This window comes from Aethalodelphis obliquidens, unplaced genomic scaffold (assembly GCF_003676395.1).
Source record: "Aethalodelphis obliquidens isolate GAN/ISIS:26980383/991018 unplaced genomic scaffold, ASM367639v1 scaffold43, whole genome shotgun sequence".
In the NCBI taxonomy this organism is placed as follows: domain Eukaryota; kingdom Metazoa; phylum Chordata; class Mammalia; order Artiodactyla; family Delphinidae; genus Aethalodelphis; species Aethalodelphis obliquidens.
Window position 1 is genome coordinate 11,437,701 of NW_020837987.1, and position 13,986 is coordinate 11,451,686.

The window sequence follows — 13,986 nt, forward strand, 5'->3', positions numbered from 1 at the left end:
TGGGGATGGAACACTTTTATTGGCCAGAACTGGGTCATATGTCCACCCTAACCAATCACTGTGGCTCTGGGTATGGAGCATTCTGATTGGCCATACCTGGGTCATCTGCCCAACCTGAACCAATCAGTATGGCCTTGGGGATGGGACACTCTGATGGTCCAGACCTGAGTTATATGCCTGCCCTTGGGGCTTGCAGCAGGCAGGAGTCAGCCAGGTGATCTGAGCTGGGAAGAAATGTTCTTCCAAGGAAAATCAGGGTGCTGCTGGCAGAAGGAGGAATGGATACTGGACAAGCCAAAGCGCAGGCATTATGTGATGCAGAAACGAGTGGAAGGGAAGGATCTGGGGAGACTGAACCGCCTCTCCATCCCCCTCTCCCAGAGGTGATGGTGGGTATGGGCTACACGCGGGAAGAAATCAAAGAGGCCTTGACCAGCCAGAAGTACAACGAAGTGACCGCCACCTACCTCCTGCTGGGCAGGAAGACTGAGGTCAGAAGGCGTCAGGGACGTTTGGGATGCGCGATGCCCAGGGTGGGGGGACTTCTGGGGCAGAGGGGACAGGGGCTGAGGTTCCTCATCTGTCATCTTCCTGCAGGAGGGTGGGGACCGGGGCACCCCGGGGCTGGCCCTGGCACGGGTGCGGGCGCCCAGCGACACCACCAATGGAACAAGCTCCAGCAAAGGCACCAGCCACAGCAAAGGGCAGCGGAGCTCCTCGTCCACCTACCACCGCCAGCGCAGGCACAGCGACTTCTGTGAGTGACAGCCCCACACCCCCACGCGCCCTCCCTGGTCCCAGGGCCTCGGACCCACCTTACGTCAGGGCTCTCTGGCTGGCAAGCGGCAGAAACCTGCTCGCGCCACCTGCAGCGAAGGGAGGAGTGCCTTATAAAGGGGCAGGGAAACTGCGTGAAATTTGGAGGCAGTCAGGCTCAGTAAGGGGTTAGAAACTGGAAAAGCAGCCAGACCCAGAGCAGACACTCTGTGTCTTGCTTCTTCTCTGCTCGTCTGTTTTTTCCTTTCTTTCTTACATATCCTGCCTTATCTTTTTCCCAGTCTCTTAACTCCTTACAACTCGGTTTTAGAGGCCAGCTCAAATAATAGCTGGAATCTCTTTGGTCCACTTGATATCAGGTCCAGTTGGGATCAATCCACTTGACTAGGACACAGGATGACACATTGTACAAAATGGCTGCTGAGAGCCTGCCCTCTGGCCTCTCCTCCTTACGTACTAGTGGGAAGGGAGTGGGCAGACACCTGATTGCATCCCACATTCTGCAACTAACATATATCTCATCCCCTGCAGACAACAGACCCACCGCCACTACCACCACAAATGAGACATGGGAACTTCCAAGAGGTCTCTTGCCTATACCCTCATCAAATGTTAATCATCCCCACTATTTTTCAACAGCTTTATTGAGATATAGTTCACATACATTGAAAGTGTGCAGATCAGTGGCGTTAGTATAGTCACAGATTTGTGTATCCTTCACCACAGTCAACTTTAGAACATTGTCAGTACCCCATAAAGAAACTCCATAACCCTTATTCATCTATTTCAAATCTCCCATCCAGCCCAACCTCCAGCCTCTGACAACTACTAATCTATTTACTATCTCTGTAGATTTTCCTAGTCTGGACATTTCATATAAATGGAATCATACAGTATGTGACCTTTTGTGACTGGATTCTTTCACTTAGCATCATGTTTTCAAGGTTCATCTGTATCGTAGCAGTATCAGTGCTTCATTTTTTTATGGCCGAATAATATTCCATTGCGTGGATATACCATATTTTGTTTATCCATTCATCAGCTGAGGGTCATTTGGGTTGTTTCCACCTCTGGTTACTATGAATAGCATTGCTGTGTACATTCATGTACAAGTTTTTGTGTAGATGTATAATTTCATTTCTCTTGGGCAAGTACCTAGGAGTGGAATTGCTGAGTCATATGGTAACTCTACGTTTAACAGTTCAGGAACTGCCAAGGTGATTTCCAACTTTCCGTTATTTTTGCAGCCCTACTTCTCTCTAGGGGTGAAATTCTTTACTCTGGGACGGGCACTAGTACAGGGAGAGGGGAGTCAGGGAAGCTTAGCATCAGTCCTGAGCAGAACCTGCTTTGTTCTGGTTGGTCAAGCCGTTCCCCTCCCCTGGATCTCCTTTTCCCCACCTATAATAGCGAGATTGGCCCAGAGAGTCCCTAAGAAGCTTGTGCCTCCAACATGCTACGGTTAGAACATGGTAACCTTTAAAAATAACCCACATGGAGACCTTCTGGGTTCTGGGGTTCTCAGGATAAAAGATGGTTTATGAGTGTCCTGTGTCCATCGTTGTAGAGCTTGTTATGGTTCTGGGACTTTTGCGCATTAAGTTCCCTGAGGATTTAACATGCAGAAGTTCTGACTCTCTGAAGTTCTAGAACAAGTTTAACCCCCGGGTTCTACAACTGTAAATTCCCAAGATGTTCTAAAGGACAGAATTTGTTTTGGTTTGTTTTTGAAACTGTTACACTCACATCCTTCAAAACTTGATAGCGCAGGAAGGGTAGATGGTAAAAAAGTCTTTGTCCTACACGTATCTCGCAGCCACCATTACCGGTTTTATATCAATTCTTTCAGAGAAGTTTCATTCATATATAAATATATAAAGAGAAAGATGTGAAAAGAAGGAGAAAGAGAAAAATTTTTAACTGCATAAAGATGGATAAATACAGTATTAATATATTAATATACTATAAAGATATATTCCCCCCTTTTAATAGAAACAATAGCCTTTGGGCAACATTCATTTATAAACAAGTATAGATAAATAGATATAGTTAAACACTTCTCCCCCCTTTTTTTTTTTTTTTTTTTTTTTTGGTTCGCAGGCCTCTCACTTTTTCGGCCTCTCCCCTTTCGGAGCACAGGCTCCGGACGTGCAGGCTCAGCGGCCGTGGCTCATGGGCCCAGCCGCTCCGCGGCATGTGGGATCTTCCCAGACCAGGGCACGAACCCGCGTCCCCTGCATCGGCAGGCGGACACTCAACCACTGCGCCACCAGGGAAGCCCTTTTCCCCCTTTTTATACACATGATAGCCCACTGTAGACCTCATACCTTGCCTTGCCTTTTCTACCTCACAATCTATCTTGAAGATCTTTCTGTATTGGAACATTTTTTATAGTTGCATAGTATTCCATTGTGTGACAATATCTTGACTTACTTAGTTATCCCCATATTAAGGGGCATTTAGCCTGTTCCCAGTCTTTTGGCCTGAAAAAAAAAAGAAGAAGGATGCAGTGAATAACCTGTATGTGTGTCATGTCATTTATGTGGAGCTTCTGGGTCAGTATATATGTTGTCACTTAGGTATTATCAGAATGGCCCATGCAAAGGTTGTAGCCTATGTGAGGAATTCTAAGGTTCTAAGGATCATCTGGAGTATGTTTTGGCTTTTCCAGGTGACGCCAACCCTAAACTGTCCCCTCCCTCTACCAGGTGGCCCATCCCCTGCACCCCTGCACCCCAAGCGCAGCCCAACCAGCACAGGGGAGGCGGAGCTGAAGGAGGAGCGCCTGCCAGGCCGGAAGGCGAGCTGCAGTGCCGCGGGGAGCGGGAGCCGAGGGCTGCCCCCCTCCAGCCCCATGGTCAGCAGCGCCCACAACCCCAACAAGGCAGAGATCCCAGAGCGGCGGAAGGACAGTACGAGCACCCCTGTGAGTGGAGGGGCTGGGGGATGGGACCAGGGGTGCCACCACCTGTGGCCCAGCCTATCGATGCCACCTGGGTCACATTTTTCAGACTCTGCCGTTTCCCATCCTGTTCCCCAGACCACCACATGGGACTCTTTGTTTTATCCGTTCAGTCGTTCACTCAACAGACATTTATTGAGTGCTCTCTCTGCCTAAGCTTGTACTTGATTCTAGTGTATAAATTAGGATTCAGTGTCAGAAAGAAGTTCGACGGGAAGGAATTAATACGGGGAATTAGGTGTGGTGCTTACACAATTGTGGGAAGGGCTGGAGGGGCAGGCAATAGACAAGACCTACAAGAATGACATATTGCCACAGCAGAATTGACCCACCAAGGGAGCTGCCGCCTCTGAGGCCACCTCTAGCTCCGTTGAATTCAAGAACATACAGTCATGGCTGCAATGCAAGACTCAGAAACTTCATCCTCCAGAAGAAGAGCCTCTGCTGCCCAGAAGTCTGGAGAACCGGCACTGGTGCCCTGCTGAAGCAAAGACCCTCATCTCATGGATTTGCCTGTGTGAGCCCAAGTCAAAGGGGGCAAGAAAGTGGCTGCCACCCCTTTTCCACCTTGCAGATCATGAGTGCAAAGATTGGCAGAACCCATTCATATCCAGAACCTGGGCTGCAGAGGAGTTTCTGGGGAATGTAGCGTTCAGCTTTGTTGCTTCTACAGCTCCTTAGTATAACATAATACAAGCTAAGGGAACCGAAATATCCTCCTCATCAGAGACAAGGATGGAGACAAGTTACAGGAAGGTGGTCAGGACGCTGAAGCTACATAGATCAGAGTTTGAATTACATTGATGAGCTGTGTGACCTTGAGCAAGTAACTTCCCCTCTCTGAGCTTCACTGCTCCACCCTGTGAAAATGAGCTCATCAAAAACGTGGGTTGTTGGGAGGATCTTGTACAGTCTTCACACAGTGTCTGGCTCAGTAAGCACTCAGTGAATGAGAACTGTTGTAATTGTTGAAATAAACCCACACTTTAAGAAAGTAGAAGAGGAACAGCAAATTACCCCCCGACCCTGCGCACCCAGAAAAGCAGTAGAAGGAAGAAAATAATAAAGAGAAGAAAAGAAATCAATAAAGGAGAAAACAGATGTACCCTAGAGAAAATCAACAAGCCAAAGTCTGATTCTTTGAAACGATTAATAAAATCAATGGACCCCTAGCAAGACTAATTAATAAAAAAGACAGTACGTGACATTGTAAATCAACTATACTTCAATTAAAAAAACTAAAAGAAAAAATACAGCAAACACAAAATTACCACTATCAGAAGTGAAAAAGGGAACTTTGTTCTAACATAAAAAGGTAGTAAGATGGCATTAGGAACTACTCTATGCCAATAAATTTGACAACTTAGACAAAACGGACAAATGTCTTTAAAAACACAGTTAACCAAAACTGACACGAGAAGAAATAGAAAACCTGAACAGTCTCAACATCTTCCCATAAAGAAAACTCCAGACCCAGATGGCTTTAAGCTGGTGGAAGTCTTCCACACACTGAAAGAAGGAATAATACCCAACTTAGGCAGACTTCCAGAGGGGAGAAAGAGGGATCGCTTTCCAACACATTTTGTGAGGCAACAGAATCCTGATATGCCATTCCTGTCCTCGGAGAGCTCGGTGCAGTAGGGGCTGGGGACCACAGATGTGGTCAATCAGAGTGATCAAGGCTGTAGCAGGGAGTGCAGCTGACTCAGCCTGGGGCCAGGGCACGGATATATGATGAACTGACACCTGAAAGATACCTAAGAGTGAGTCAGAGGGAAAGACAGGAGGAATAACCAAGCAGATAAGACAGTACGTGCAAAGGCCTTTATGAGGAGAGACAGCACGGCATGAATAAGTATGTTTTTCAAAGTTTAACGTGGCTAGAGGTGGGGGAGAGCTGGGAGAGGAGAGGGGGGCGAGGCTGCCCCCTGGGAACCTTCCCTGACCTTCTCTCCTCCCAGCTCCAAGGCCTTCCATGACTCTCAGCCTACATGGCTGGGATGGCCCACTAACCCTTCATGTCTTTAGCCAAAATACAATAAACCACCTACTCACTTTCAGTTCACACACAGGCCCCTGCCTCATTCCTTTTATTTTTATTTATTTCTTTATTATTATTATTTTTGGGCTGCGCCTTGCAGCATGCGCAATCTTAGTTCCCCGACCAGGGATCGAACCCGGCCCCCTGCATTGGGAGCACGGAGTCTTAACCACTGGACTGCCAGGGAAGTCCTCCCTGCCTCGTTCCTAATGAGGGAGGCCATAGAGGGTAAAGGGGGATTAAGGGGTGTCCCTTTGCTCCCTCACTCTCCTCCCGGCCTTGTCTCCTGCAGAACAACCTCCCCCCCAGCATGATGACCCGCAGAAACACCTACGTTTGCACAGAACGCCCGGGAGCTGAGCGCCCATCCCTGTTGCCAAATGGCAAAGAAAACAGGTATGGAGGGAGGGCAGCAACAGGGAGGGGGCAGTGGGGTGTAGGTGAGCAGGGCCCCCTTGATCTCAGATGATAGATGCGGGGAGGGGGTGCCATGGGGGCTGGGGAGTCTGTGTCTGCCCTTCCCTTGGCAGAATCTACCCATGTCCTCCCTCTCCCAGACTCCCCTGAAAATCCTCCACCCTTAATTAATTAGTCATCAGCACCAGGAAAGCAGTCTGCCCCATTCTCTGCCTACGAGCCTTGGGAACCTGAGTTGATTCTTTTTTTTTTTTTTTGAATGATCCATTTTTAGAGCTGGAGAGAAGCCCCAGATTGTCACAGCTTCAACATCCTCTGGTTGGCTGGGTTTCAAACTTCTTTGCCTGAGTCTGTTCGGTCTCTTTCAGCTGGCATGTGAGGGAAACCAGCACAGACTGGCTGGAGCATAAAAAGGGAATGAATTGGTTCACATCAGAGTTCAAGTCTGGGAGTGGGGCAGGCTTCAGGATAATGACACTGCCGCCCACCAGGACTGGCAGGCATGACGCCGAGGTGCCCTCTGGGAAGCACCTGATAAACAGATGCAGGTGTTACTCTTTGGGGGGGCAAGGTAATGGAGTGGTTGAGGGCAGTGATTCTGTGGCTCCTCAGCTCTGAGTTTGAATCTTGCCTCTTAGCTCTTCGGCAGGTGTCTGAGCCTCCATTTCCTCCTGTGTAAGATGGGGCTGATGTTCTCTGCCTCCAGACCCTATTAGAGGGAGCCAGTGGAGATCAGGTGTGTCCTTGTACCTGGCACAGGGTCTGAGACACAGAAGGCATTTGATGAGTACGAGCTTCTTTGTGGTTGTTAAATAAAAATAAGAACAGCCAACATGTTTCAAGCAGTAACCATGTGCCAGGCCTCTGTACATTAGCTAGTTGAATGCCCCTAACAATTCTATGAAGTCGATCCTGGTATCTCCATTTTACAGCTGAGGAAATGAGGCATAGATAGCTTAAGTAACTTGTCCAAGGCCACACAGCTGGTAAGTCAAGGAGCAAAGATTCCAGACTGACTCCAGAATCTGTACTTGTAATCACTATAACATATGGCCTCCCAGTTCTGGCCGAGAGATAGTGTATAGTTAGATTATAGATTCAGGAATGAAAAGACCCCAGAGTGCAGTGGATGAGACAGAGGTTTAGTCCTCTGTGATGCAACCATCCAGAGGTAGGAGGCGGTGTCCTCCAAGGATTCAGGACCAATCTCAACACGAGGCTGCAGCTCTGGACCTGAGGCCACTGCACCAGTTACCACTGTTTCGCAACCAGCAAGTAGGGTGGAAAGAAAGTGGAGTGCAAACTGCTTTCTTTTTAGAGGCATGACCCAGAAATGGTACAAAGCACTTCTGTTTATATTCTGTTGGCCAGAGCATGGTCACATGACCACCCCGAGCTGCAAGGGAGGCTGGGAAATGTAGTATCTGGCTGGGCAGCCATGTGCAATGTTCATACTCTAAGGGGTTTGGTCACTAAGAGTAAAACAAGGTGTATGGATTCTGGGAGAGAGGTAGTGGTATCTGCCAATCAGGGCTCCCTCTTTGAGATCCAGGCTCGTCCCGGCTCCCTAGGATAGAAACTGGAGGTCTGGCTCCTGCTGTCAGGACTGGGAGCCTCAGAGGGCCTGGAGGAGGGCCCTGGGATAGTGGATCCACCTCTGCCCACACAGCATCTTGAGAGAGTTAGGGAGAGGGTGCCTTCCTCTTTCTTTTCACCTGTTGAAACGTTTTCATAATGAATGTAGGTCCCCTTGATGTTCACATCTATTCCTTTCCCGCGATTGAATAATAGCAAAGTGTTTGCACAGTTGGTTTGGTTCCTGAGGTTTGGATGGCAAATGGCGAGGGATTCATCCAAACGTGTATCTGAATCTATTCAATTGCCGAGTTTGGAGAGAGGAGAATTGGGATAGGGGACAGAGGGGAGGGGGCAGAGTTTAAAGAAAGGATGGTTTGAAGGAGGGATGACTTAGGAGTTGAGACGAGGTGGTAAGACAATACTAGGGTTGCACAGCGCACAGCCTGCACAGTGTACACAGCAGCCCTGTCTCTGAGCTCCAGGTTGCTAGAGGTTTCTGATCTCAGGAATGACGAGTGGAGAAGCAGGGGGCTGGGGACTTGGCCTGCCTCAAGGCCCCACCCTGACTTGTACCTCTCTGCCCACAGCTCGGGGACCCCACGGGTGCCCCCCGCCTCCCCCTCCAGTCACAGCCTGGCTCCCCCATCAGGGGAGCGGAGCCGCCTGGCACGCGGCTCCACCGTCCGCAGCACGTTCCACGGTGGCCAGGTCCGGGACAGGCGGGCAGGGGGCGGGGCAGGTGGGGGCGTGCAGAATGGGCCCCCCGCCTCTCCCACACTGGCCCATGAGGCCGCACCCCTGCCCACTGGGCGGCCCCGCCCCACCACCAACCTCTTCACCAAGCTGACCTCCAAACTGACCCGAAGGTGAGCCCCACGGGATGTGGGGTCTGGGGAGCGGGGTAGGGGGGCTGATGGGGCCTAACCTGTCTTCTGCTCTACTCTGCCTCTGTATCCCCACGTCTCCTCCTCTTCCTCCGTCACCCTTCGCCTCCCTCCTCACGCTGCAGGGTTACCCTCGATCCCTCTAAACGGCAGAACTCTAACCGCTGTGTTTCGGGCGCCTCTCTGCCCCAGGGATCCAAGATCAGTAAGTCCCCTCCCCCCTCTGCTTTCACTGGCTCTGCCTCTCTATCTGCATGTCTGGCCTGTGTGCGGGCCTGGCGGGAGGGGGCGCTGGGAGTCGGGTAGGGGCTCTGGTGGTTCATTTCCTCACTCAGTTAATAAACAATAGTCTGGCCTCTGGAGCCAGGCTCTTGGGGTTCAGACCCGAGCTCTTCTGAGTGCCCTTAAGCAAATGACCTAACTTCTCTGGGCCTTACTTCCCCTTCCCTGAAGTGGGGATAGTCATAACCGTACCTTCCTCCTAGGGTTGTCATGCGGTGAGCTATATCACTAAGTGCGGTGATGCACGGCCCGAGCTTAAAATCTTGCCTTGGAAAATGCTTTATAAATAGTTACTATTACTATTCTTTGAGTGTCTCCTGTGTGCCTGGCACCATCGTGGGCCCAGAGTAAAGTGAACAAAAGGGATAAAATCCCTGCCCAGGACATTCTACTAGGGGACCCAGACAGTAAACAATAACTAAGTAAAATATATATACTGTCAGGTAGTGGCAAGTACTAAGGAGAAACAGGAAGCAAGGAAGGGGGGGTCAGGGGTGTGGAGAAGGGAGGATGCGGTTATACATGGGGCAGGCCTCACTAAGGAGGTTTCATTTGAGTACAGCCTGAAGGAGGGGTGTGTGTGTGTGTGTGTGTGTGTGTGTGTGTGTCCTTCTATATGTAGGTATGTGTCTCTGCCCACCCCCGCCCTCTTTTGTCTTCCAAATCCTTCAGTATCTTTCCTTCAACCTGCACTAACCATTTCAGACGGGGCTCCCCTTCTGGGCATGGAGAGGGAGATCAAATCCTGACTCCCAGCCCTCTCCAGCCCAGCTCCATACAGCAGGGGGGGACAAGGGCTGAGGCAGGGGCTGCCCAGAGTCCTGGAACCAGTGGGTTGAGGGAGAGGCCCCTATGTCCAGATTAGACACTCTTCCTCCCTCCCCTCCCCTAGGGTCACAGACGAACCTGAGAGAATCGGGGGACCTGAGGTCACAAGGTGAGTGCATGTGCCTCTTCTGAGTGCCACATCAGCCCCTCCCATTTTGCCTGTCTCAGACCCCACTGGTGTAAGTACCTCACCAGACCCTTAGATGGGGCCCAAGCCTCATCCTCATCCTCCAAGGCCAACTTCCTGAGATGTCCCTGTGACCCTCCCTTCTCTGCTGGCTCCTGTTACCCACCCCGCCCCCTTGATTTCCTCTCATTTCCACCTCCGTCCCTGAGCATTATCCCTTGACCATCTTTAACTTCAGCCTCTCCCATCTCTAACCCACTCCGCCCCCTGTTGACACCACACCTCCTTTCCCCTCTCATCCAATGAGGCACAAGGGTTGCCAACAGCTCTGGGCCATTGTAGAAACCCTAGTGGAAATAGCGAGCCTCCCCAGCAGTTCCAACAGTCCCAGGACTGAATCTCATTGGCTGGAAATGGGTCACACGTCCATCCCTAAACCCATGCCTGGGACCAGAAGGGTGGAGTATTCTGATTGGTCATACTTAGTGGTATGCTCATCCTTGAACCAATCACAGTGACCACGGGGGTTGCATGCTCTCATTGACCGGAAGTGAGTCATGTGTTCACCCTTGTGTTCATGCCCCACCTAAACCAGAAAGACTAGATCTGCAGTGCCTCTCAAGGGGAACACTCTTTGTATTTTAGGCAAGACATTTCTTTGTTAGGCAGGGCCTTCTCACACATTGCAGAATGTGTATCATTCCTGAACTTCCTGCCCAACCTAATAAATGCTGGCATTGCTCCCATCCCAAGACATTTTAACAGTCAAAAAGCCCCCAGAAGTTTCCTTATATCCCTTGGGGGACAGTACTGCTCCCAGGTGAGAACCCCTAGTCTAGAGTAAGGTAGGTTGGTCCTTCAAGGGAAAATGATTATTACCAGAAGAAGGATATATCAGTTAGGAGACAAGCTGAGCTGCTATAGCAAAGAGACCCCAAAATACAAACAGGAATAAACTTCTCTCACACACAAACCCTGTGTCCAGGCCAGGCTGGCAGGGCCGCTCTGTTCCTGAGGCCATTCACTGTGTTCCCAGGGCTCTTACATCCCCACCCCTAGAGCCCCGTCATCCTCACGGTCCAGGCTAGCTCGTGCTGCAGCCTCACAGGAGGTGGGACGGGAGAGTCCAGGGCGTGCAGTTTCCTTTGAAAAGGGTGATGTGGAGTTGCACCCATCGCTTCCACGCACATCCGGGAATTTGGAGACAAGCCCACACCTGGCTGCAGGGGAGGCTGGGAAATGTAGTCTCCAGCTGATAGCTATAGGTACAGCTGATACTCTGTCACTGGGGTAAAAGAGGTGTTGAGGAGATACCTAGGAGTCTGTCCCAAAGTGGGAACAGTGGGTTACCTTCCTCTTCTCCCCCATCTTTAACCCCTAATATCTTCCCACCTCAGTTGCCATCTACCTTGGGATCAAACGGAAACCGCCCCCCGGCTGCTCCGATTCCCCTGGAGTGTGAAGCTGACCAGCTCGCGCCCGCCCGAGGCCCTGATGGCGGCTCTGCGCCAGGCCACGGCGGCCGCCCGCTGCCGCTGCCGCCAGCCACAGCCGTTCCTGCTGGCCTGCCTGCACGGGGGTGCGGGCGGGCCCGAGCCCCTGTCCCACTTTGAAGTGGAGGTCTGCCAGCTGCCCCGGCCGGGCCTGCGAGGAGTGCTCTTCCGCCGCGTGGCGGGCACTGCCCTGGCCTTCCGCACCCTCGTCACCCGCATCTCCAATGACCTCGAGCTCTGAGCCGTCATGGCCCTGGGTCCCCTCCTCTTTTCCTCTCCCACTTCGCTTCGGCAGGAGAGAAAGGGGGTCAAGGAGGGGATTCTCCCTTTGTCATCACTTCAGTTTCCCTGAAATCGGTCTGGGGGCAGAGATTGTCCCCTCTGCTGTTCTCTGGGGCCGCTGGGCAGGAGAGAAGAGCAAAGGGGCTTCACAGGGGAAGCTGGCGCCTTCCTGGAGCCTCCAGCTCGTCCTGTCCCCCCTCACCCTGCCGCGGGTACCTGAGGAAACTTTGGGGGCAGGGGGGGCAGAAAGGGAAACAGGAAACTTCCATTCCCCCCAACAGCTCAAGAATTAGGCCTTGGGCAGGGGCAAGAAGAGTTGCTGAGCCTAAAGACTGGACGGAGAACTGGGGTGGGTGGGGTTGGGAGTGGGGGTCAGAGAGGCAGATTCCTTCCCCCCCCCATCCCCTCCTGCTCGAACCCCCCTTTCCTGCCCCAGGCTGGCGCGGGGCACTTTGTACAAATCCTTGTAAATACCCCGCCCCCTCCCCTCTGCAGAGGCCTCCCGAGGAGCTGCCGCTCTCACCTCCGGTTTTTAAGTTATTACAGCCCCACCCTCCTCCTGTCAGCCCCTCACCTGCAGCCTGTTGCCCAATAAACTTAGGAAGTCCCCCCTCCCCCACGCTGACCCTGGGGTCTTCCTTCCCTGCCCTCACCTGCAAGTGAGATGAAGAGGAGGTGTGTGACTGGGTCAGTGGTTTCTCCTTTCTGAGCCTCGGGTTTTCTCGTCTGCAGAATGGGAGTAGTGGGGGTGTGAGGGTCAAGGATGATGGTGGAAGAGGGCAGGACAGGACTCGGCCTCATCCACGAGGCCCCAGTTCCTATACCGGACCCCCGTTCATCCATTCACATACCCACCCACATGGTATACTGGACTCTAAGCCACTTCTTACTCCAGCAGTACATTTATTCAATAAACAGTCATTGACCGGTGCCTACTCCATGCCAGGCCCAGTGTGGACACGAGACCCAGGGAGCCCCTGTCTGTCGGGGCGGGAGGGGTGTTCTGATAGACACTAGAGAAACCATTGCTTTGGGGGTCACAGAAGAGAAAGTGAGGGGGTTGGGGGAAGGCACTCCAGAGGAACTGGTGCCGGAGTTGGGCTTTGAAGGATGAGTAGGAGTTGACCAGGTATTGCGTGTGCCCTGGGCACAAGCCTGGAAGTGGCAGTGCATGGTATAGCTCAAAGAACTGTGGGTAATTTCAGGTGGCTGCTATGTTGGGGGTGGGTGGAGAATGAGCAAGAGAAATGCTGTATTAGGACTCATAATCCATCTACACTTAAGCAAAAAGGTATTTGTTTGCTCACCTCATAGGCCAGGGGTGCCTGACTTCGGGTACATCTGGATCTAGGCAGCAGGCAAACTCACCTCTGCTTTTTTCAGTGTGAGATTCATTCTAATAGTTTCATCCATTAGGCACTCCCTGATGGCAGTGACGACCCCAGCAGTTCCAAGCTCTCATCCTTCCAGCTTAGTTGCTGCAGCAGAAAGTCTGCTGATTTTAGATCATGTGATCGTCCCTGGACCAGTTGCTGTGACTCTGGAGTGGCCTGTGCCTAGAACTGGACTTAGAAGGGGCTCCCCAAAGGAAAGTCAAGAGTAGGAGTAGGAGAAGGGAAGTGGAAGCATGATAGACTTAAGCGGTAGAGGGCTGTCCAGTGCAGAAGGGTGGGGCTGCCTCACCTGGGGCCTTGTGGGCCAAAGGGGGCAGGCTGGGCTTTCCTCCGAGGGCACTGGGGAGCCATGGAGGGTTGCATGCGGGGAAGAGGCTTAGTCAAACTGCCTCAGTTGCCCATTTATAGCATAGTAGGGTCAACTGTTGTATTCTTCATGGAGCTGACAGGAAAGTCAAATGAGAAATGAAGGGTGGTAAAGGTTAAAGAGTGGCCAGTGTTGAAAAATTCTGGTTCTGGGGCAGAACCAAAGTCCTGTCGTGAGTGAGGCCAGAATAGGACTCTGGGCAGAGAGAGAGAGAGAGAGAGAGGGAGGGAGGGAGGGAGGCAGGTACCATTTGTGGTAGGTAGGAGGGAGGCAGGTACCATCCTGTGAGCCCTGCCCCCCTCCCCAGTGAGGTCAATTCTCCCGCCAGGCCCTCCCAAACATACCCACTCCTTCTCCCCATTCCATTGTTACCCCTGTTCTACAGTTGAGAGGGTAGAAAAATGAGGTGTGTGTAGGGGGAACCGACCCTGTCACGAAACCTCAATCCCGGAGGGCTTCCTTTGTGCCCAGCCCTGTGCTGGGGACACAGTGGTGACCAAAACAGCCCCAGCCCTGCCCTCATGGAGCTCACAGCCCACTGGAGGAGACAGCCG

At 51.9% G+C, this 13,986-nt stretch overlaps 1 protein-coding gene across 5 annotated transcripts in view; it reads left to right on the plus strand.

Moving 5' to 3' along the window:
* The window catches only part of MARK4 (microtubule affinity regulating kinase 4), a 29,650-nt gene extending 17,048 nt beyond the window's left edge, over positions 1–12,602 (plus strand). For 2 of the 5 annotated variants that reach the window (XM_027079848.1, XM_027079847.1), the window contains 7 exons: positions 382–491; positions 598–757; positions 3,486–3,703; positions 6,073–6,176; positions 8,363–8,641; positions 9,834–9,878; positions 11,294–12,602. In XM_027079848.1, coding sequence (XP_026935649.1) covers positions 382–491; positions 598–757; positions 3,486–3,703; positions 6,073–6,176; positions 8,363–8,641; positions 9,834–9,878; positions 11,294–11,630 — 1,253 coding nt within the window. In that variant the 3' untranslated portion in view covers positions 11,631–12,602. Of the gene's footprint in view, positions 1–381; positions 492–597; positions 758–3,485; positions 3,704–6,072; positions 6,177–6,471; positions 6,947–8,362; positions 8,642–8,784; positions 8,865–9,833; positions 9,879–11,293 lie in introns of those variants that run through there. The other 3 variants (XR_003427426.1, XM_027079851.1, XM_027079850.1) reach the window with 3 other exon arrangements.
* The last annotated feature ends 1,384 nt before the right edge of the window (positions 12,603–13,986 follow it).